This window comes from Planococcus citri, chromosome 3 (assembly GCF_950023065.1).
Source record: "Planococcus citri chromosome 3, ihPlaCitr1.1, whole genome shotgun sequence".
NCBI lineage: Eukaryota > Metazoa > Arthropoda > Insecta > Hemiptera > Pseudococcidae > Planococcus > Planococcus citri.
The window spans coordinates 60,621,646-60,646,520 of record NC_088679.1 but is presented as its reverse complement, the minus strand read 5'-3'; the positions used below and the strand labels follow the sequence as shown (position 1 = coordinate 60,646,520).

The 24,875-nt window shown below is 34.4% G+C and overlaps 1 protein-coding gene and 2 long non-coding RNA genes across 4 annotated transcripts in view; 2 read left to right on the top strand and 1 right to left on the bottom strand.

Annotated features, from left to right (window-relative positions):
* Positions 1-9,914: 9,914 nt before the first annotated feature.
* LOC135841656 (uncharacterized) lies at positions 9,915-11,100 on the top strand. The gene is made up of 3 exons (XR_010557965.1): positions 9,915-10,177; positions 10,351-10,621; positions 10,764-11,100. It is a non-coding gene; the product is annotated as an uncharacterized LOC135841656 (long non-coding RNA).
* A 1,202-nt stretch (positions 11,101-12,302) lies between these two features.
* LOC135841655 (uncharacterized) lies at positions 12,303-17,275 on the top strand. The gene is made up of 3 exons (XR_010557964.1): positions 12,303-12,555; positions 16,470-16,613; positions 16,761-17,275. It is a non-coding gene; the product is annotated as an uncharacterized LOC135841655 (long non-coding RNA).
* Positions 17,276-18,805: 1,530 nt separating this feature from the next.
* drpr (draper) overlaps positions 18,806-24,875 on the bottom strand; it is a 72,436-nt gene continuing 66,366 nt past the window's right edge. The window contains exons 14-20 of one of the 2 annotated variants that reach the window (XM_065358729.1): positions 24,643-24,819; positions 21,415-21,522; positions 21,096-21,308; positions 20,933-20,995; positions 20,804-20,866; positions 20,573-20,710; positions 18,806-20,475 (exon numbers count right to left, since the gene is read on the bottom strand). In XM_065358729.1, coding sequence (XP_065214801.1) covers positions 20,330-20,475; positions 20,573-20,710; positions 20,804-20,866; positions 20,933-20,995; positions 21,096-21,308; positions 21,415-21,522; positions 24,643-24,819 — 908 coding nt within the window. In that variant the 3' untranslated portion in view covers positions 18,806-20,329. Of the gene's footprint in view, positions 20,476-20,572; positions 20,711-20,803; positions 20,996-21,095; positions 21,309-21,414; positions 21,523-24,642; positions 24,820-24,875 lie in introns of both variants that reach the window. The other variant, XM_065358728.1, reaches the window with a different exon arrangement.

Here is a 24,875-nt window from a genome sequence, read left to right as displayed (position 1 = left end):
GCCAATGCTATCGCTGGAATAGGGATTTGCTTCGCGCCAGAATCTCCAATGAACATCTCTGAGCGCATCACTCACCCTGATTACCCCACATCCAATAACCTGGCAGAGCTAATTGCGATCAAAACAGCTCTTGAAATTTTGAAAGATAACGAGATTCCAAAAGTCAAAATGCTGAGTGATTCTAATTACGCTATAAAAGCACTCACCAACACTTGCTCAGCTTGGCAAACTAACAATTGGAAAAATTCACGAAACAAACCCGTTCACCATGAACAGTTGTTTAAAGAAATTCTCGATTTGAAAAAAGAATTCGAAGCCGTGGAATTTATTCATGTATTTGCACGCAAACATGAATATACCAATATAATAGCTGACTCGCTAGCCAAGAAAGCCGTTTACACGATTGAAGAACGAACTCAAAGAATCTTTGAAATGACTCAACGACAAGTAGTCGAAAACTTCATTCGTGAAAAACGAAGACTTAAGAAAATTGAAGAAGAATCTTCTTTCAATAAAAAACATCTCGATCCAACATTTTTCGAACCAGGCGATTGGGTCCTCATGACGAATCATAAATTATCATCTAGTGAGAAAGGAACTTCTGGAAAATTATACCAGAAGAAAATAGGACCTTTCATAGTTATCCAGAGAAATGGTCAGAACTGCTACTTGCTTGCACCAACTGACGACACAACAGATGATCGAGTATCAAACATTCGTCAATTGACCTTATTTATCACTAAAGAAAATTTGGAAAAACTAAAAGACGAAGTTTGCCTTCAATCCCACATTGATTCTCGTTCCTTAGAACAGAAAATCAAAGATTTCCTCACCGATTATCGTAATAATCCGGTGAACCACACTGAGGATGAGGAAAGCTCGACATCTGACCAAGATGACATCACAAGCGAAATCATTGTAAGCAACAAAGATTTCAGACGAGCATCTGAAGCAGTCTTGAGAGAAGTCAATAAAGCAGCACGAGAACTTCGCGCAAAAGCTCGAGCTGAACGCGCTGCATTAAACGATGAATTAGACTCTCGAGTACAAGATGGTGAAACCCTTGCGGATCCACCTCCCTCTTCGTCTGGGGCAGCTGTGGACAACAACTTGCCAACAAAAAAGACAAGAGGAAGACCAAGGAAAAATCCTCTAACGGACTCGCAAGAAACCATTTTTAGTCAATCCTCTCAAACAGACGATGACCAACCTTCTCAAGGGGCATCCGAGAACTCACCCCCAGTTGTAATTAGAAAACGAGGAAGACCTCCCAAAAACAAGGAAGGTGACTCTCAAAATACCCCTCCAAATGACTCCCAAGATAGTCCTCCAGACGATTCTCAAAATATAACAATGTCGCCTAATTCTCAACAATTTTCCGATAACAATACCTCCCAAGAAGTACTAGTAGACTCTCAAAATCAAGTATCGACATCTACTCCAGTAGTAATTAAAAGAGTTAAAAAATCGAAAAATTCTCCACCTGACTCAGGATTCGCGGAAACGCAGCAACCCGCAACGCAATCCCAAGTGGATTCTCAGCAAACAGCCACAAGTCCGCGATATCCTCCCCTTCCGATAATAAGAATATCTGATCGAGTCAGGGCAAGATTAGGGCGACCCCAACCCGAGTCTTATTGGAAAAAACAATTCGTAACAACTCCTGTTAAAACCTCAATCGATCCCAATACAAATGATAAAAGAAAGGATCACCCACCTAAGTAGTAAAACTCCTTGTCTTATGGGGCAAAAAATACGCTTAATCATACAACCGAATGTTCGTTACGCGAAACAAAATTATAGGTTAAGGAACCACGTATTTCTCAAACACACGCGTTGAAAATGCGTAAATATAGTTAGAAACCAGTTCATCAACCCCATGCAGTACGTATTGCGACGACTAGGTCAATATGCCAAGCGGGAGACAACCTTGCAGCACCCTCCGTTGAAGTATTTTTAAAATATGATTTCGATGTAGTGTGTTGCGAGATCATCTCCAGCACAAAGCAACGACATAGGAAAAATTTTATCTCTTTACATATTTGCATGAATTGTCATTTGAAGGTAGGGGAATCCAATATAGGTATGTAAATTAAAAATACTGTATTGACTTCCCTAGCGTTCGAATACAAACAATTGTATATTATTACTCATAACATTCCATTATCATTTGTCTGTAGAAAAATTTTACCAAACTGTCGATTGCCCTACAATTGAACAAAGTACACAGACAAATGACCTATGAGCATTCATTTTCTACATTTTTATTCCAATAACTCGACAGAGAAACAAATGAGTGCTCATATTATACACATATTCGTCTGTAGAAAAGATTGCACCGATCTGTCAGTGGCCCTACAATCGAATAAAAAACACAGGCGAATATACAAGCATTCTCGTATACAATAATTTTTTTTTTTTTACCTCGGTCGATTGTCCCAACAACTTGATAGAAACACTTAAATGGATGCTCGAATCCCTGATTCATTCAAAGCAAAAGCCACATCTTTCTATAAAAACTATAATCTACCATATGCCTTGTGCATCTTATAAACATTACGAATTTGCATTATTCAAATGCAAATAAATGCATTCATGTCATCTTGATGCTTGCATCAACTGACCCAAATTTACGAAAACCAAAATAGACAAGAATGGCAACGGCTCTGAATGAACATAACCTTAAGATATGTTAATTTCTGGTACATAGCTTTATTCACTTTTTAAAGTAAAAATACGAATCCATATGGATAAAATAGTTATAAGTTAGCTATAGAAATGCATTCTTTCACTGCCCAGGCGTAATGAAAGAAACATTGACCCTAAGTAAAATATATCCCTCCTTGTTTACGCAGAGAGACAGTGTAGCTGTCGCATCAATCACTGTCACAGTCGACAATAAGAAACCACCCTAGTTAGCACTTTTACGATCGCGAACATCATGACACGCTCGTAAAAATAAACTGTTTAATGACCTGACGCCTTCAGCGTAAAACCAGTAGCTAGGGTGCGTAAGATATGCCGACAACCTGCGCAGAACACACACATTGTTTTGATACATTAGTCTTTTTTTTCCATTTTCGATTAATCCAATTACAAAAATTATTTAAAAAATCCAAAAAACAATACGTTGGATATCGAAAATTAACAAAAATCACAGAAACTACGCCTTAAAAAGTCTTCATCCCTTTCGATGACATTTATGACCACCGATTTTTCAAGACTTCTAAACTACGAAAAAATCACGTTTCTGCGATCCCAAAATTTTATTACTTAAGGGTGTTACTTTGTCTCTTGTTTTAAACCTCTGTCTTTCACTCTTGGTCATTATTTTCGAAAAATAATCTACCCTTCGCCTCCAATACATATAAATGTCGCGAGAAAATTAAAATGCACTAAAATTTTATGTAAAAAGGAGTAGGGACATTTTTTCCTGAGAACAAAATAACCAAAAAATCACGTCCAAAGTATCCAGCAAAAAGGATCGACTACCATATATGTAGTGAAACTAGTGCAGAGAGGAGCTACTTCTGCATTTCTGGTGAGATCGACTCTTAGCATTTTCTACTATACTTATACTTTGCCTTTTAAATTTTTGCATTTTTTTTGTCTCGTATATGTAACAATACTATAGTACCTCCACGGCGAATACTATAGTATTTAGGACCGCTTAATTTTCTGTAAAAATTCAATTTTTTTTTTTTTTTGAAAAACTTCTTGCATCATGAATCATTGCGAAATCATATGCGATAAGTGTTCTCGACCACTGACCCATATGGGTCCAGATGTAGTGACAGGTAGAGACAAAATTGCGATTACAAAGTGCCTTCACCTTTTCCATTATAGTTGTATCTACAACTATTACATCGATAGTATGCAGACAAACGATCATAATATGAAAGTGATTACTTGTATGCGTCGAGGTTGCAGAGAGAAACTCGTAGGAACTGACTTTTCGGTAGTAAAGCATTCGTCCAAAATTGTGCATTATATGCAAAATGATACGAGGGTTCGAGATTTGAATAACCAACTCACAATGCAACGGGACTTATACACCCGACTACAGGCCACTGTGGCAGAAATCTTGACTGAGAATACAAATTTGAGAACTCAGAATGAGGATGCCCAGAGGGAGTTAGCGAACTTACAAGCTCGTTACAACATGTTGATCGATGAACAGAACAGCAATTTGTGTGCTAGTATTCGAGCGAGGAACACCCCGAATAGACCCTATACTCCGTTAGGATATAGACCACAGTCTCCTATCTACAGTCCGATACCGATGTCGTTTGCCTCAATGCCAACTTATAGTTCTGCACCTCATCAAGCTGAGGTCAATCCACCTTCGCTATTCTCAACCCCGAGTGCTCCACCTCCAACTCCGAATGTCACAATTCCACCTCTCCTCTTATGCTCTCAAGAATTTCCACAAGTACCATACTATCGACCTATCCTTCCGAAACCAGCCGAAAACACATATACTGTGACACCGTCAGCTTCATGCGCCTCGACGCCCCGCCGACATAATTCGTCCACAGAAAGCAATGGTCAAAAGCGACCAATTAGCTCCGATTCATACGACAACGAAGGAAGGAAGGATGAGACGACGTCGAATTTTCCACATCACGAAAAATCAAAAGATTCAAACGAATCAACGGATTCGCACGTTTCTAAAAAAGCAAAGATACCGCCACCAAAACAGAAGCGGGGTACTTCAGCTGAAAGGGGAAACAATCATCGCAAATACCGCCTTCGTTTCGGATCTGATTCCAGTCAACTCAATCCATTCTACCCTCTAAACTCGTATCCTAAAGGCTTTACGGCAGCGGCATACGAGGTTCACGACGAGACATATGTTGTTGTTCTATTTACATACAACATTCTAATGGTAGGGGATGGACACGTCTACAGCCTGATTAAGTATCTGTCACTAGGTAGACCTTACGCCGACGCAGTAAGCAAAGACCTTTATCGACAAGATTTATTACTCTCAAACCTCGTAAAATTTATCTCCAGCTTTAAAGAATTACCCTCTCGAATCATGTTATCGATAGGTACATATGATATACACTGCGGTACATCATATCACGAATTCTTTGAAAATATGCAAAAATTATGCATAAAACTAAAAGACAGAGGCGTGAATGAATTATTTATTTTACCCTTAGTTCATCACCCAAACGCTAATGTAACTCATTCTACTGAAATTTCAGATGCTTTAAACTATGATTGGTCACATACTCTAGGTGGTAGCATAATTCGAATTCCAGGTATCTTCGAGACCATTAACCACCACATACCAGACTGGAATAGCGCAGGAGCATATTACCCAATCACGATGTACGAAGGAGTGATATGCGCCCTACGTAAGCAATTTATTCCAGAGGTGACCAAGAAGAAGGATGTTACACCGTCTCCACCAGTGATACCCGCAGCTACGACACATCCGATTCTCTATAGACATCTGACCACTGTACCAATAACTCCAATGAACCTAACCACAACCGAACCTACACCTCAACCCTCCTCTAATAACACCTCCTCCAGCTCTAATAATCTCAATGAAATTAACAATTCAACCTCAAATTTGTCATTGATGGAAGTCGCCAATAATCCGACCCTATCAACTTCTAAAAATTTTGACCTTGTTAATCTAGACACAGAGCAACCCGTCACGGTAACCGAAGCGATACAAGCCAGCGGCTCAGGTGAACCTTTGCGCTGCACGATTCGGCGAACGTCAGACGACTCTTTTGAAATCACTAACCCTAGGCCAATTCAAACCCGGATTACAAATGGCACAGAGCAGCCACGCAGACCAGACGAACTTCAACCCTTTGTGAGGCTGCAAAATCTACAATCATGGTCTGAGGAAGTAGAGCAGGATCCTGAGGTGCGTCGTGCGGCAGGTATCATAAGGAGTTTTAGCTCCGGTATCCACTACATGGAAGCACTGAAAACCCCAGAAAAGAACCCGGAAGAATGAGTAATATGTATCAAATTCAATAATTTTAAATTTAATATTAGCTTAGATATAATAAATTCGGCTAAACACGGCATAAGTCGAGTTCTTGTAAATAAAACAGGGATATTCATTCCGACCAAAGCGTTAATATGAAACACCCTAATGTACATATTCAAAAAAGTATAAAAAATCTTTTGTTCAACAGTTTGAAGAAACACAGCGTAGTTGACGGCGTAATATAATACGTAGATATCGAAATGACACGACGACGTAATATCCACTCACAAGGAGATATTCCAACTACACAACTGATTGACAAAAACAAAAAACATTTAACTTTTAAGTTGATTAATCATAGACTAATTTTATCGTGTATATAGTATATGTGCTAATGTTAAGTGAATCTCACGACCCTGCACACTGTTCTTACAAATTTCGATTAGTTTCAAAAACCAAAACAGACAGGGTGACGAATTTTTCTAGAAAATACCAATAATTTTTAACATAGTCTTCTCTATTTTTAAACGTCACACCCAAAATCGAAAAAATTACACGATAGATAGGAAAAATGACGTATGACATATGAAAATTCAAAAAATGCGACTCGAAAAGTTTAGGAAAAAACCAGAATTCAGGAAAACCCGTCATACGTAAATAAGAAATTCAAAAAATGTAGGCCAAATTTTAATCAACGTCTTGACAACGAACCAATGCCGTCACCAAGTACATAAAATGGTCCACAAATTTGAACAACCAGCAAGTATGGAGTGGACAATTTTTATGTATTTCAATCGTCAAAACAAGTAAAACTAAGCTTTTCTTCTTTTTCCTCTTCTTTGAACTGACCCACCCTTTGTTAGTTATTTGGCCACATAAACAACCCCACTATTTTCCAAGTTTTTTTTGAATTTTTTTTTTTAGCGGAAAATAGCCTTAACTCCTTTAATATCATTAATTATCATCCGGATGATACAAAAATATTTTTAGACCCCATTCAAAAATCAAGTCTTTTTATTCAAAAATGGGATTCCCAAAAATCGTTACCAGATAAGTTGATCTACGATCCCCTTCTTTTTCGATCACCTTTGCGATGTTCTTGACACACTACCTATTTGTACTTGTTCATTTAAGAAAAAATTAGAGCTCCTCAGTCTTTTTATGTCTTACTCACTACTACGTAGCTCCAGTAACTCTACCACGAGTGCTTGTTCTATAGGACTGCTGGAACTTTATCAGGCCAAACATTATTCGTAACCGAATAATAATCGAGACTGACTCTAATGACAACTTAGTGACAATGCATTTAGGGGCTGTGTACAATACATTTGCAACCTAAATAGTTCCCGCCTCCGAACCATCTTTGAAAGTTTGTTCCCTCAAATTAGACTGCGAATCAACGCAGCGAAGAACGGAGGGGCAGTGGCATGCATATAGGTCAGGGGGTGTGGGGGTATCGGCGTGGGATCAATCTCCTCTATGCTTGTTCATGATCCGTGCTCCACTTCGATGATTTACTCTCCTCTGAGTGAACCCACGAAGGGGCAATTGACAGAGGGCAGATTGGCCCCACTGCCGAAGGTAGTGCTGACGTAACATATCCCTTATCGTAATGTAGGTAACGTGTTAAATATCTTAAAAAAGAAGTAGGCTAAGTACACTACGTACTCGCGCATATAAGGCGGCACCCTCTTGAAGAGAAAGGGTTCGCGAGCCGCTAAGAAAGGGCTCGCGACGTGTTGACAGTTATAGCTCGAGATAGGGATTCTTGGTGACATTTATAGTCCGAGATAGGATTTTTGGACATAAATTAACAAAACCACATAAATTCATTAAACTTATGTGTACTTAGCAATTACGCGATTGGTACCCCACTAATAGGGGTGGAGACTTAACCATCTCAAGTCTCTTTATAATACTGATATTCGCGCCGATTTCCTCAGATTTCGGAGTCTCCTGGTCGAGTAATGTAGTCGAATCGCTGTTAAGCAGGACTTCGCGGTTCTCATGCTCAAAGCTCTGAAAGATGTCTTGTTTCTTATTTCGATGATTCGCGGTTGTCGGTTCGTATTCGAGACGTCGATATAATTAGTCCATGGGACCTCTTTACTTAAGAGTAGCATGGTATAGTCTTGTTGTTTTCCCCATCTCGTTAGATGGTAAATAGCCTGTTCCATTTAGTTAAGATTGATCACGCATATGCCCGGTCAATAACAAGTGAACCTTTTTGATATCCTGGGCTGTACTCGAGCACCTCCGGGATAGGCAAAGAATTAAAATGTACCTCGTTTAGTTAAGTTCCATCGACCACCCTAGTATTGGTTGGGCACCCGAAAGAGATGGAAAAACAAGAACAGTTGGCAGTAAGTGGTGAAATTCCCTTACTCGTTTATTCGTAAGTATAATATTTGTAACCTTCGCATGGATTTCGAGCAAAGTGTCGTATTCCATGATGATTAAATTTATATTGTTTTCTTGTGTAAATACTAGCAAAACTACTTATTTTCGCATATCCTATTCTTCACAGGTGTTTAGGGTAAAATCTCATGTTAGATTATTGTCTCAACTTTTATGATCTACGCCAACACACGCATGGCGAGATCATCACAAATTAAATTCATTCTGTTCATACTTTCTACTAGGATTAGGGAAAAACACGTATGTAGATGAATTTTGTGTGTAAAAATGTAAATATACCTTGTAAATAGAGCAGAGTCTTATTTCATAGGTATGTTTTTTAAATGATGTATAGGACAGAATAGTCATTCTACGCCCTTCTGAGCTATCTAGGTATTGGCAAATATTCCCCGCCTAAGGAATATTTCTAAATCTCCCCAACTGGTAGGAATTAATATCCATATCAGGGATGTGCCTTTACCGTAAAGTATTATTTTTTACATAGTTTACACGTAAAGTAAAATGTAATGTAAATTGAATATGTAAAGTAAAAGTAAAGTAAACTATTCTGTGTTTTTTTTCGTTGGAAAATCAAAATTTGGAGCAATTTCTCTTCGTTTTTGCGTTCTCAGCTTTTTTCTTTGCTTTATTTTGGTTCTAATGATGGCATGATTACCTATTTTGTGTGATTATTGTTATTTTAACTCTAAATCAAGTGTCAGTGGGTCAAAAGCGAAATCTGGCATTCAAAACCCTATGGTTTTGTACTTTGTTTACATAATTTTTTACCAAATTTTCATTTGTTTCGTCTTTTGTGCAAATTCATTTCATTTTTCATTGATTATGAACACAGAGGTATTCAAAATGTGTTTTTAGGAACTCAAAACGTCAAAACAGTACAAAAACTGACCAAAAACACGAAAATTTACAAAGTTTACCTTTTAGTTTACTTTACAGTAAAATAAAAATATTTTACTTTACAATTTTACATTACATTTTACTGTAAACTATGTAAAGTATTTAGTTTACGGCCAACCCTGATCCATATCACGAATAGTAGGGAGGCCATTCCGCCCTATATCAATTTTTGTGGAATTCGCCTTTTTACATTTTTTTTTTTTGAGTTTTTGATGGTTTGTTTTGGACTTCCAAGACTTGAAGTACAAATTCTGATCTGGAATGAAATGAAATATTAAGCAGACGAATATACTTAGTTCAAATGAAATGGGAACTTGAACGTGAATTTTTTTCGAGAGTTTTGCAACTTTGAGCTTTCCTAACTTTTTCCTATTGTGTGGATAACTTTCAAACCAGCTTCATCTCGTAGAGAATTTAACGTAGATTATTTTCCAAAACCTCCAAACACCTAGCCTCTGTCTTTCACTCAAAATTTCGAGTAATCTTCATTAAAACAAAAAATTCAGTGCATCACAGACCGCCGCGGGAATATCAGTGGCGTTCTAATAATAGTAGCTGAAGCGGGGTTAGTGAAATGTGCATCAAGAACAATAATATGACACATAATCGTATGTTTGACGTCATTTATGAAGCGCGTAACTTCAGCGTAGTACGTGGAGTATGGGAGTTGGTCTATTTGTATTTTGTAAATATTAGGTACTTATGGTACTGTCTGTAGTACTTACTTTCAACACGAACTTGCATCACATTCAAAGTATTTTTCGTCTGTGCCTGACTGTCTGTTGTGCCATTTAGTACTTAAAAAACTGTGCATTTTCTGTATTATATTTCGTTGTAGGTACCTATTAGAGAATAATATTGTTCGTTCAATCAAGTCCTTCAGATTCTGATCCAGTAAAAGTAAGTGTTTCCAATAAATTACTAAAGAGTAAAGACATAGGTAGTTTAAATATCAATCTAATTCTAAGGCAGGTAATATGTCACCATAATCCATACACCCACCAAAACATCGATATCTACATAGGTATGTCAGAATATAGGTAAACTAAATCTTTGCTGTTTCCTTTTCACAGATCAAATACAAATACCAATACATACGTGAGTAATCGATCCGCAATCGCTTAAAAATGGAAATCATCAATTCAGTACTATATTGGTCGGGAGCCACAGTATTATGTGGATTGAAAACCATAGGACTATGTGGATTGGAAGCCATCAATTCAGTACTATTTATTTTGGGATCCATCAATGCAATACTCAACAATTCATTATTTCGAGGATTGGTAGCCATGAATTCAATACTATTGAGATTTATGAATTACAACCACCTCTTGGAAATTCCATGTAAGTACAAACAAATTACCAAAACCATTTTCTAGTGCTTTTGATTGAATGCCAAATTTACGTAAAATCAAAGTATAGGTATTGAATATCATAAATGTACCAAGTACCTACATATTATTAACAGAACTATATCCTATTACAGATACAATGGAGCTCCCGAAGATAAATCCAGATGATGGAATAGAAGAAAAAATTACAAAAGATGGGCATATATCGTACGTACTTGTACTGTTTATACTTGCAGTGCTCATACCTGTAATTGACCGAGCATTGCGACACTTCTTCTACGTTACAATGTTCTTATTATTTGTACTGGTCCCAGCATTGCGATACTTCGTCGGAGTTTTGTACCAATCGCCTTCTCGATCACCATTGTTGTTTTTATCTTAAGATTTCATTTTTCCTCATTTTTTTTTTTTTTTTTTTCTTTTATGGACACAACTTCTTATGTGATACAAATAAAAACTATGGAACGTTAACCCGCTTCGTCTATTTCTTTTTCCAATAGAAATACCGGCATAGACGAAAAGTGATACCTACACATATAGGCTCTTTTAAGGTGTTAAAAAGTTACTGAAAAATAAATATAATAGATAAAGAAAATAAAAACAAGATCATCATTGAATTTATTCTGCAAATTAACATCCAAACAATAATAGAAAGTGACAAATGGTAACATCGATCAGATCTAAGAATATTTCAAATCACTAAATCAGTATTGAATCCAAGAGAAGGAACTCAAAACATGCCTATATCCATCGGTCATCACTTCGAGAATTCGGGTGAATATTGCGATACCTATTTGGGCAGCTGAAATTTTGGTAACGGGAATTTCTGACCGAGCACTTACGTATTTCGCAATGACTTCATTTATTTTTACCATCAGCAACGATGGAACAATGCTATATATAATGTTAATGTTATTGAAACCGTCGGTATGACTCATTACCTCTGCATCGCCAAATTTACGCACCTACGAACCTAAGACGCGATTAAGTCATTTCCTCAAAATTATTTATACCTTTTGATGCTTTTTCGAAATATTCAATTTTCGAGATGGGATCTTTCAATAGAGGGGGAGCACCCCCTCCCCCATTTCGTGCATTGAGAAATCTGCTGGCGGCTTCAGTATTTTCCAAAAAGTTGCCGAAGGCTCCGAAACGACTAGAAATCTACCTGCAGTCAACTTCATGACCATAGTACGTATAGTGAAATTTGAGTTTTCAATTTTCAAGATGAACAGAGTTCAAAAAAATTTATAACTTTTTTTTCTACGTCCTCGCTCAAAATTTCGAGTAAATTTTATTTAGATAAATATCTACAAAAAAACGTTTTCCATGAGTTTAACTAAGTACTTTGAGCTTTCAATAGCTTTTTTCCTACAGTGCGAATAACTTTCAAACTTACTCCATCTTGTAGAGAATTTAACGTAGATTATTGTCCTGGTCTCAACCTCCATGTCCTCACTCAAAATTTCGAGTAGATAATTTTCATAAAAACAGAAAAAATCAGTGCATCACAGACAGTGGTGCCCTAATGTTAGTAGTTGCAGAAGCGGGGTAATGAACTGCTTCATCGGGATTCAAGATCGAACCATATGACAATATATGTTTGACGTCATTTTTTACCACGTGAGCGTCTATTTTGATTCTGAATGGCTTAACCTATAAGCGATAAGCGCGTAACTTTAACGTAGTACGTGGAGTACGGTAGTTGGTCTACTTGTGTTTTGTAAACATTAGGTACCTTTGTACTTTAACCTTATAGACACAAAGTTTGCATCACATTCATAATATTTTTCGTACGTGCCATGACTGTCTGTTGTTTCAATTAGTAAACTGTGCATTTTCTGGATAGGTATTTCGTTATAGTATTAGAGAATATTTCCTACTGTTAGTTCAATCAAGTCCTCGAGATTCTGATCCAGTATAAAAGTAAGTGTTTTCAATTTTCAATCAATTTCTATAGGGTCATTCCATGCCAAATCGGTGGATTTTTGCACGAGGGATCTTCGATTTTTTTCAAAATCAGATCATGTGTAGAGGTCATCAAACGATGGCAAATGCCGCAAACCGGTCATTTTTTCGATTTTTTTTGGCGGAGTTGTGGGGCTTCAAAGTTTTCCAAAATGACTGAAAATAGAAAATTTCAGTTCGCAAATTGCTCCGGTTGTACGTGGTACAGAATTTTGAACTTTTTTTCAAATTTTAGTACTTTGAGAGGGTAATTGACGAATGATGTCTGAATCAGTGTGGCCACTTTCAAAAATCCCAAAAAATTGATTTAAAAACTTACAATTTAAATATAACCACGATGTCCGCGAGTAAAAATTCTGAAAAATTCCTAGTTTTAGACTTAGTCCTTTTCATGTAGAATAACATATCAAAAAATTAGACTGGTATTTTTTTTTCATTTTCGAGAAAAAAATTACAAGTTTGGCACTTATTGCAAAAATATCAGAAACCTAAAAAATGAAAATTTTTGCATTTTTGAGATGTTTTACCAATGTGTAGACGAACATGTGAAAAAAAGTCCCCCTCCCACCAATTTGTCGACGTATTGACGAGAAATAGGTACCATTTTTCGTGCTACAATTTTATGAGTGAAGCATAAGTATTGAAAAAATTTCATCGATGTTTTAAAACAAAAGCAGAAACCTAAAAAATGGATATTTTTGCATTTTTGAAATATTTCTCCAATATTTTGACAGGCATATGAAAAATCCCCCTACCTATCTCTAATTTGTCAGTGAATTTACGAAAAATACCATTTTTCTGGCTACGATTTTGCAAGTGATAGATACATATTGGAAAAATGTTGCTACCGTTACCATTTTCATAAAACTTTTCACTAGTGGTGAAACCGGGTTAACTAGACAGATTTTTACTTGACCGAAAATTGTGACTACTTGTTTCCACTTTGAGACCCCCATCCTTTGGCTAAGTACAAAATGATTCCTCATTTTTCAAATTTGGTCCAAAAACTTGGGCTCCAGATTTTTTTTGTGAACCAACTTTTTTCGTTCCTTTTGACCCGATGATGTGTTCAAGTGAGACAGACGGGTGGCTCAAGTGGAATGAACAGTTTCTAATAAGAAAATAATAGAAAATTTACGTATGATTCTGAATTTTTAATATGTTCTTCGCCTCAACGAGAATTCTAATTTGATATCTGAAATTAGCATTTTGAGACAATTTATGAAATCATTTAATGTTCCTGTCAAAAGAAAATTATTGAACCAATATGCGTCCAATTTTGTACAGTGATGTAAATAAGCGTGTTAAGTATTTCAAAATATAATTCCATTTTTCAAAGAAAATCATTTTTGACCTTTTTCTTACTTTGAAAATTTCTTTCCTTCTTAAGACCCCCCCCCTCCAATTAAAATTTTTCGTTGTACAAATACTATAAAAAAGGGTCGTTTACATGATAATTGCTATTTTACTGTGCAATATCTCAAGCAATGTCAACGGAAATTTCAAGGGAAATTTTTTTCAAATATTCGTCTACCTACACTTTGGTAAATATCTCAAAAATGCAAAAATTTTCATTTTTTAGGTTTCTGATGGTATTATTGCAATAAGTGCCAAACTTGTAATTTTTTCTCGTTTCCAATGTTGTTTCTAGACCCATTTCTCTGAGAATCTTTGCTGATGATATAAACATTTCCTTTCGTTCAAATAATATTCAACTAGCTATTCAAGTAATCTAAGAAACCCTTGAAAAAATTGAATCATGGGCAGATTCAAACGGTCTAACCTTCTCTGAGTCAAAAACCCACTGTATACTTTTCACCAAAAAAAAATAAGATTCCTCCAGATCTCATTCTCAACTTCAAAGGACACTCTTTAGAATTCAAAACCACAACTAAATTTCTTGGCTTAACTTTTGATAGAAAACTAAATTGGACTCCTCATTTTCTAAAAGTAAAATCAGATATCATGAAACGCCTAAATCTGTTGAAAATAATCAAAAACACCAAGTATAAACCATCTCGCAAACACTTGTATAAATCTCTAATTCGCAGTAAAATTGAGTATGGAAGCCCATGTTTTGCAAATATCTCAAATAAAACTTCAAATAAGTATCCTAAAAACAATTCAAAATTCAGCCCTAAGGATTACCCCCAGATTTCAGAAGAACTCTCATAACAAACAAATTCATCTCAAATGCATCCACCAACCCTTCCCATCCACTCCAAAACTCAATTAATCCTAAAACTCTCATCCAAAAACCAATATTATACCCCCCTTGGCTTCTAAAACCTCCTCAAGTCAACCTACAGCTTATTAACTACCCAAAAAATAGCCACTCTCCATTAGTAATAAAACAGAACTATCTTGAACTCTTATCAGAATACAAAAAATTCAATCTTTGCTTTACAGATGGATCAAAAATACCAACACTTCACACAGGATATGCATACTCTATAAATGATAGAATTTCAAATTTTAAAATCCATAACTGTTCTTCAATCTACACTGCCGAACTCACAGCTATTTTCCACTGTCTCTATGATATATGTACTCACTTATGAATCAGAAAATAAGTCCTTCTTAATTCAAAGTGATTCCCTCAGCTCACTAACTGCTATCCAAAATCTTTTTTCCGATCACCTTCTAATTCAAAATATTCATAAAACTCTATTTGACTTACAAAATTCAAACTTCTTCATACAGTTTATGTATGCACCCAGCCACGTTGGAATCTTAGGAAATAAAATTGTAGACATTAATGCAAAATCTGCCACCATCCTTTCTCCCCTTATATTTATCACAGCTGACGCCCTCAAATCTATCTTTACCCAAAGCACACTTAAGAAATGGCAAAACTTTTGGTCCCTCCAAACCACAAACAAGCTCTTTCAACATAAAAAATTAGTCCATCCTTGGAAAAACCTCTCCCACTTAAACAGACTTGAAGAAATCATTATAACCAGACTGAGAATTGGCCACACAAAAATCACACACAATCACCTGTATGAAAAGGCCCCAAAACCCACATGTCAGTTCTGCCTGTCAGAACTTACATAAATATCTGTCCAACACTTACTATTTCACTGTCCCTTCTTACATCAGCACAGACTATCCCTTCAAATAGATGAAAGATCCCTATTCATACCAGACGACCCTTCCGAAATTAAAAAATTCTTAGACCTAATTAAAAATAAACTTGACCTTACCAACTCGATTTAAATCTCATACGACGGGTGTAATAATCAAGTAATTATAAACACCCCACAAAAAAAAAATGAAAAAAAATGCCAGTCTAATTTTTTGATATGTTGTTCTACATGAAAAGGACTAAAACTGGGAATTTTTTCAGAATTTTTACTCGTGAAGATCATGGTCTTGTATTATAATTAAATTATAAGTTTTTAAATCGATTTTTTTATGTTTTTGAAATTGGCAACACTGATTTTTACATCATACGTCAATTACCCTCTCAAAGTACTAAAATTTGAAAAAAAGTTCAAAATTCTGTACCACGCACAACCGGAGCAATTTGCTAACTGAAATTTTCTATTTTCGGCCATTTTAGAGAACTTTGAAGCCCCACAGCTCCGTCAAAAAAAAATCGAAAAAATGTCCGGTTTGCGTCATTTGTCATCGTTTGATGACCTCTAAACGTGATCTGATTTTGAAAAAAATCGAAGACCCCTCGTGCAAAAATCCGCCGATTTGGCGTGGAATGACCCTATAAAGACATAGGTAGGTACCTCTACCTAGTTTATAATATCAATCTAAGAGATGTAATGTGTGACCATAATCCATATCACCCACCAAAACATCGATATCTACGTCGGAATAGGTAGGTGAACTAAATCTTTGCTGTTTCCTTTTCACAGATCAAATACCAATAGTATCGATCAGCAATCGCTCAAAAATGGCAATCATCGATTCAGTACGATGTAGTTTGGGAGCCATCTTAGCATCTACCAATTCAGTACTATTAAGATATATGAATTACAACCACCTCTTGGAAATTCCATGTAAGTACAAACACATCACCCAAAGTACTTCCTAGTGTTCTTGATTGCAAGCAAAATTTAGATACCTACGTAATATCAAAGTAGGTATCAAATAATTTCATATGTAGTACCTAGCTACCTACCTATTAACAGAATATCCCATTACAGATAGAACCACCCGCAAGAATACGAGTATAAATTCAGTTGACGGAATCGGAATAGAACAAACAATAATTATAGAAGACGGCCATATATCGTACGTACTTGTACTGCTTATATGTGTATTGTTCGGAGCTGTACTAGGCCTAGCATTGCGATACTTCTTCTACGTTGCAGTGTTCATATTCGTACTGGTCCCAGCATTGCGATTCTACGTCGACCTTTTTTACAAGTTTTACAACAGACCCGTACGCGTACGAGTGTTGTGTGAATATAGTGCCAGTGGGTGTCTAAGCATTGTTTTTCTTATGCAAAAGTTGTCCCGGTGAACCCGGTTCACCGGCACAACAAAAGAAAAAAAAAACCCTTCGAGTACGAAATATCACCATCGGCCTCTCGATCCTCATCGTTGTTTTTAGCTTAAGATTTCGTTTTCCCTCATTTTTGCCATTTTTTCTTGTGTATGTTTTGTCTTTTCTAGACACAACCTCTGTGTGATACAAATAAAAACTATGAAACGTTAACCCTCGCGCATCATCTACCTTATATTTTACCAATAGAAATACCAGCATAGATGAAAAAGTGATACACGTAGGCATTGGCATAGGCTCTTTTCAGACGTTGAATTAAAAGTTACTGAAAAATAAATACAAGGATGAAAAAAATAATTAAAACAATGGTCATGATTGAATTTTTTCTGCAAGTCAACATCGCATTCAACAATATTGGGAAGTAACAATGGGAATAACATTAATCGATCAGATCCAAGAATATTTCATGAAGTAAGTATATAGGTAATCAAACATATTTCTCATCGAACATAATATACAGGGTGTCCGGAGAGTGGTAGTACAAACTTCAGGCAAGTAAAAAAAAGTAAGATGAACAAGTTGCCTATCTTGACAATACGTTTTCAAAATCCAAGAGCTAAAATCCAATTTTAACCATGGGGGTTGGTAGTACTTTGAAAAATGAATAAAATTACCTACACATATGACTTTTTGCCTCATTGCTTGACTTGCAAATTGAATAAGGGGCTAAAAATGATTTTTAATTTCAAAAATCGCGACGAAAAAAATAAATGCGGAAATGAATACTACCTACGTTAAAAATAAAACAAATTTTGTTATAATAATTTCATTTTAACTCTAAAATTTAATACGTTTTTGAAACTCAACAATTTTCGATTTGCTAAAAATTTCATTATAAATTTACAACTTTCGAGCTTCAAAAACTTATTGCCCCACTATTGAAGGAGTCGTCAAAAAGAGCTTAAAAATCGTTTCAATCAAAAATAAGCAACGAACAGATTTCAATTTTATCAATTTTTTTATTCATGGAAAACAGACCGTTTGAATTGTAAAAAATGAAAAATTCATTAGGCCTACTTATTAATTAAGGAAATATAAAATTCAACACTTAAACTTCTGCTTGTTAGAGAACTAATTTTTGAATGCCCTTTCAATGAGAAAAATACTCGTATATCATGATTTCTAGTCATTTCTTCCTATTTTCAGATCGCATTGGTCTCGTTAAACGTATAATCAAAAAAGACATCAAGTATACTTGAGTAAAAAAATAAAATTAAAAAAAATTCAAGAGGGTAGATAATTTTGACCTCATAGGAGGGAAGGCTTATTCAAGGAAACTGGTACGCTGCAAAATTACTGCTTTATTGATTCCAATTTCCAGACCAATCATTTGAACTAAAACCACATTTTTGCAATTTTTTCACCCTTTCTTTTTGCACTTTTGAATGAAGTCATCGATATTACGGTTCATTTTTGAATTGTTTTTGAATTCCAATCAAAATTATGGAACTTTGCACCCTCAAAGGTGTTGAGATCTCATTTTGATAACCGTTTATTGAAAATATGATTATGAAGTGTTTAATTTGCAAATTTTTCAACTTTTTAAACGATGATTTTCAGCTTTCGCTATCAATGTTCAATCGCGAGTTTTTCGATTTTGATGATTCATTTTCAATCTTCATAAAATATCGCTTTCGATCACCTCGAGATATTTTTCACGTGCGGAATAAACTCCCAACACAGTTTTATTCTTTTTCATCAACTTTTATTACCGAAAAAATAAAACTGTACAAAAATTAGTGAATATAAAAGACCGCGATAATAATAATAAATAATAAATCACAGGTAATGATTATTCATCCGATACAAACATATTAAAAATCAAGAAAAAAAAAACAAAAACACATTTACAAAATGACATAAAAATACACAGTTAAAATTACATAATTTAAAATACATACGCTAAAATCATCATTTAAAATAATTCGTCTCGCAAAATACATGTAAAATTGAAAAAATGCGAAAGCGAAAAGAAAGGAAGAAGGCTCACGAAGCCGGTAAAATATTAAAATAGCACAATTTATAGTACCTTACGTACCTACAAATTCACAGATTAAAAACATCTCCACACAATAACATTACATCAAGGTAAGTCTTGTGAACACCACCTTATTAATAATGCCAATAATGCGTATGTACTTCTATAAAAATTGATATTGATGTTAATATAATTTCGTTCAATTAAAATAGAAAATAATGAACACGTCATACACTCGCATGAAATTGAAAAAAAAAAATGCCGCTGACATTAGACCTCAATTTAGACTAGAAATTATTGCAATATAATCAGAAAACTTGTAGGTACTAGAGAACAAATTTGGAATAGATTTAAAATTATTATCGTTGAGAAAAAATATTGTAAGACTTAAATTACAATCCAACCGGTGGTATTTAAATACATACGTGGAATTAAAATGAAAATAAATTCTCGTTTACGTCCTGATCAAAAAAAAAAAAAAAATTAAAAATTGATGATTACAATAAAATGATCTACATATTTAAAAAAAAAAAAAAAAAAAATTAAATGGAAAATATCATAATTATTCAAATACTCGCTAAAAGCATTGGAACTTCACTCACGAGAATTTATAATAATTTCAGAAGCAAATAGGTAAATATGAATCAGCTAAGTATACTTTAAAATACAGGGAAAAAATTACAAAAATAAACTCAGTTTTTTAAAAATGTTGCAAAGTCAATTTGCAAGTAAAAAGTGTCCGTAATTCGGGTAACAGGTTCGTAATTTATATTCTCACGAAAGCAATATTTTTACAGATGCTATTGATGAAAATTAATTTCAAGGAGATCAATCTTTTCCTCATGAGAAGATTCGAGTTCGAAAAATCTCGTTTATATTTCGCAAAAATCACATCGCTCAACGATCCAAAAAAAAAAGGGCCGGGCATTTACAATACAACAATATACGTAGTAAGCCTATTAATCGATCGATTCAACGCAGCTGGATCAAACTACATCTAGACGAAAGAATCGATTAATTGACTAGAACTGTGAAAAAAAGCGATCAACGCGCAACGAAAGAAAGAGAATTACAATAAAGCTGGCAAATTTGAGAAATGGGTATTTCATTTCGTCACGTTTAAAGCGTTCTCATCGTGGCCAAGTGATGAGAGATGATTAGAAATGAACCCGGGAACGTAAAAGTACACATACAACGTAAAAATTAATAGAAAAATACGCCTTAAAAAATTATTCGTCTAATTTATCGGAGTCTTTGGTAGTACTACTAGTAGAATCAGCTTCTTCGTTTTTCAACGCTGAAGACATCCGTTGGTAATGCGGTTTCCACGTTCCGCTGGGTCGAGTATAGTTCAAATGATCGTATTGGTCGCTTTCTGCGAAACGAATTCGACAATTTAGTATTTTAGAAAAGTAGGTACTTAATAAATAATAATAATAGGTAGTTAAAATCAACAAAAATGATGAAATTACCTTTGAATTTGATATCTTCGTAGAGATGTTCGGGGTTTAGATTTTCAAGACTGTTGTATAAATTAGGATTACCAGAATCAGCGTCGAAATTTTTTCTTCCTATGGTTGACGAACACGCTGTAGAACTGCTTGGTCCAACTGGAGAAAAAATACGAGTATTTAATTTCCCACGAATAATAATATAGAGAAATAAGTAGGGTGAAATTTCCTTCAGGAAATAAGCATACTTACCACCGTACATCCAACTCTCAGTATCCGATCCATAGGTGGAATTCACAGCTATTTTTTGCTTATCTAAATTATTTTCTTTATGAATACCATTTAAATTATTTCTTATCTGAGTATTATTAAGTTTATTACTAAAACTATCGTTTCGGTCTGGCGCGTTCATAGAGTAGACCGGATTATCGAAATGATGACGTCCTAAGGAGGAGAAAGTCACACGTTAGAGAAATATTCCATCACATCGTATTATAGTAAGCAGGCAGCTACTCGTATAAGTATACATGGATGAAAAACTTACCATCTATACTGGTATCCCTCGTGTAACGTACGTGTTGTTCCAAGACTTCTTTAAACGTGGCCATTCGTCTCTTATGATACAGCCAGAAAATAATAAATCCGCAAGCTATGATGGCTAAAAGTATTCCGAAAAGGAATGGCATGTTACCACCAGTTTTAGCGGTATCTATTTCGTTAACGAGTCTCGATTCTTGTAGAATATCGCAATTCTCTCCTAATAAATAACAAATTCAGTACATTAGCACTTTTTTGAAATACTGCCACTTTTTTGAAAATTTTATCGACCATTGGCCGACGATGTTTTTACAATAGATACTTACCGGTATATCCATGTTTACATACGCAGCCATCTATAGCATGGCAAACGAAATTATCTTTACAGGTACAAGGATGCATACACTGATCACCATAGTATCCTTCGGGGCAAACTGTAACAGAAAAAAAAAATAATAATTAGGTACCAATTTATTAAGTTGTACCTAATTCAGAGATGTACGAATGCAGTAAAAAAAAGAGAAACATTTATGGCCAATTTTCAAAAAACTTATGGACCATTTCAAACAAATTCGAAGAAAATTTTACTAACACCGTAACACATTACAAGTGAAGGGATTTTTTTTTTCAATTTTCACAGAATAAGGAAACTCCTTTCTCCTCCAGAACTTTGCATAGGGATATCAGATCTCAAAACAAATTTGAATAAAGTAAATTTGATAATTATTGGTACATATGTAATTCAATTATGGTAATCCTGTTCTTTTTGAAAATTTATTCTCCAAGAAAAAATATGAGAAAATAACGTGAAAAGGACATTGATTTTGAAATTTTTGCTGGTGTTGTATTTTGGGATCCTCTTTCGGCTGCTTCGGTTTGATCCAAAAAAATTTTGTGCCAATTGGAATAGGTATCTACTTTCTTTGTCAGTGTGAATCGAAATTTCAGAATTTCTCAACAAAATTCGTACCTAACTACCTATATACATACTATAAACAATTTTCGCCGTTATTAAATTAAAAACAATTTTTAAAAACTTCATTCCAAAATTTTGAAATTTTTTTCAAAAAAATCAGCTTTTTTAGAAAGATTTTACTTTTTTTAACCCTTAAAAGGCACACTGGGGTGAATTTCACCCCACCGGTTTTTCGTTGCGTTACGCTGGAAGGAAAGAGTGCTCAGGTGGTAAGGACTATTGGTACATGTGTGTGTATGTCTTGCGCTTCCATTCCGCTGTTGAGCATATTGCATACTTTTTTATTTTAAGGGGCAGAATTTTTTTAAGATGAGTGAAATAAAAATTATTTTTGAATGTTTGCATTTTTTTTGCCCCTTAAATGAGAAAGATAGGCAAGTTGTTGTATATTAATTGGTAGAGCATGGATTCATAAATATTTACCAGGTAGTAGTTTCATTCCAGCATTTCCAGCCGCTTTCGATTGGCCACAAAAAATTGTCAAAAAATATGAAAAAAATGGAATTTTTTCAAAAAATTCTGCCCCTTAAAATACGAAAGTAGGCAATGAGTCAAACATGTCAAATGAAAGGGTGAACATTTACGCACATGTATCAGGGAGCTACAATATCATATATGACTCGTCAGTATAGCGCAGGAAATTCTTGAAAAAATATCAATTGTATCATGTGCCATTAACGGGTTAAAAATGAAAAAATTAAACAAAATAAAAATATTTTAATGCCAAAAAATCACCTTTGATGATTTTTTACTCATTTTTTTTTAGAATGACACGAATTGACCAAATTTTACAAATTTCTCTTTTTTACAAAAATTATGAAAAATTTCTCTTTAAGTATAGAAAAATTTTTAAATTATGGACACGTTTTTCAGTACTTAGTTGGTTTCACATGGGCCTATTTTCTTCGATTGCTCAAACTTGAGTAGTGAATTGAATACATGTCAGAATATGCTTCGTATTCTTTAATATTGGTTCTCATCAATCATTTTTTTTCAAAAGACTCAAAATTTTCTCGAAATAAGTATTATAGAATAAAATACGAGTATATTCAATTTGTTTTATGTTTTGACAAAACTCCTGCAGTTTGGTGTTTTGTTCGTTTCTTGGGGATAATTTTAAAAAAAAAGAAATTGGTGACTTTTTGGAGACTTTCAATGGTCTTTACAACACTTATTTTTGGGAGAAAAGCATCAAACAAGGAGTTAACTCAGAATTGACTCTCAGTTGTAATTGAAAAAAAATCTTTACTCAACTCTGATTTCAACCTATTAATTTCGTTGTTTTTTTATTTTTCTTTCAATCCTTCCAAAGTGCTTGAAAAAAAATGTTTCAAACAAAAAAAAATCTGATTAACATTTCTGGTCATGAAAAAAAAAATTTCTAAATTCTAAATTATAATGAAAGATGGAAGATGAATAAAGTTATTGAAATAATGCAAATAAATCAGAAAACATTAAATTATAATAACATTTTCTATTCCCCTCTCCCGTCACCCCAATGCTTTTCCTCAATAAATTGACAATTTCAGAAAATTTGAACAAAGAAACGTAGGCATCGCACCTCATTGCAACAACTCAAAATTTATAAAAAAAAAAAAAAAAAAAAAATGCAATTTCCTGTACTTACTATTTTAATACAAAAAAAAATAACCAAAAACAAAAAAAATTGATCATTTTTTTCAAAATTCCAGATTTTTAGGGAAAAAAATATATGAATTATGCGATGATAATATTGAAATGCAAGTAATTCATAAAAATGAAATTTAATGCCGAAAAAGGAAAAGTATTTTACCCGCTAAAAACATTCTTAACAGACGAAGAAAAATCAAAATACACCAACAGCGAAAAATTTCAAGCTCTGGATTTCATTTCCCAAAGTTCGAGCAATTTTTTTCAAATTTTTCGGTTCAGTTTTCGTGAGAAAAAAATTGAAAATTTGATTAGATTAAAAGCAGAAATTTGGCCAATAAGAACTCAATTTTCAAACTCAAATTTCCAGAAAATATTTGAATTTTCCAGTACCTATTCAAAATGAACACTGGTAGGAAAATAATTTTTTTCAAGTCGCAACTCACAATTAATTTAGCACAATTTTTGAAAATTTGTGTCCATTTATTCAAATTTTAAATCCATAACGCCGTTTATGTGATTTTTTTTCAAAACTGAAAATCTGCAAATTAGCTGAAGAATCCAGAATAGTTCAAAACGTCCACTAATAAACTCAAAATGTCAAAAAATTGAATAAAACCCAAATTTTAGTTTTTTAACAAAATTTCACCCAAATTCGAAAATTTTTAAAAATCTTTTAAAAATTGTAAAATTGAAATTGAACGCTTAAAACTTCGCAATATGTATTCGATGAAAAATGCAGAAAAAAGTAACTTTTTTGAAAAAAATTGAGACCATGACAAATTTAAGTACCTATACATAACTCCAAAGTAATCGAGCACGATATCTGAGATTCTGATTGAAACAAGGATTGAAATTGAAAAACCAGATCAATAATTACCTAATTTCATCGAATGAATTTTCACCCAGATGCTGATTTGCAACAATACGTTTTATTCAATCAACTTACTCTCAGTACAATGGGTGCCAATCCAACCACGAGGACATTTACAGACACCATCATTTGCTCGACAAATACCGCCATTCTGGCATTTACAACGCTGGCTGCAATTTATACCGAAGAATCCTTCTTTACATGGTGTACCGCAACTGAGTCCCGACCATCCAGGAATGCACTGGCAAGCTCCTAAATATCAGAAAAAATCAATCAAGGTTAGAATTAGAAAATTGAATAATAATTTA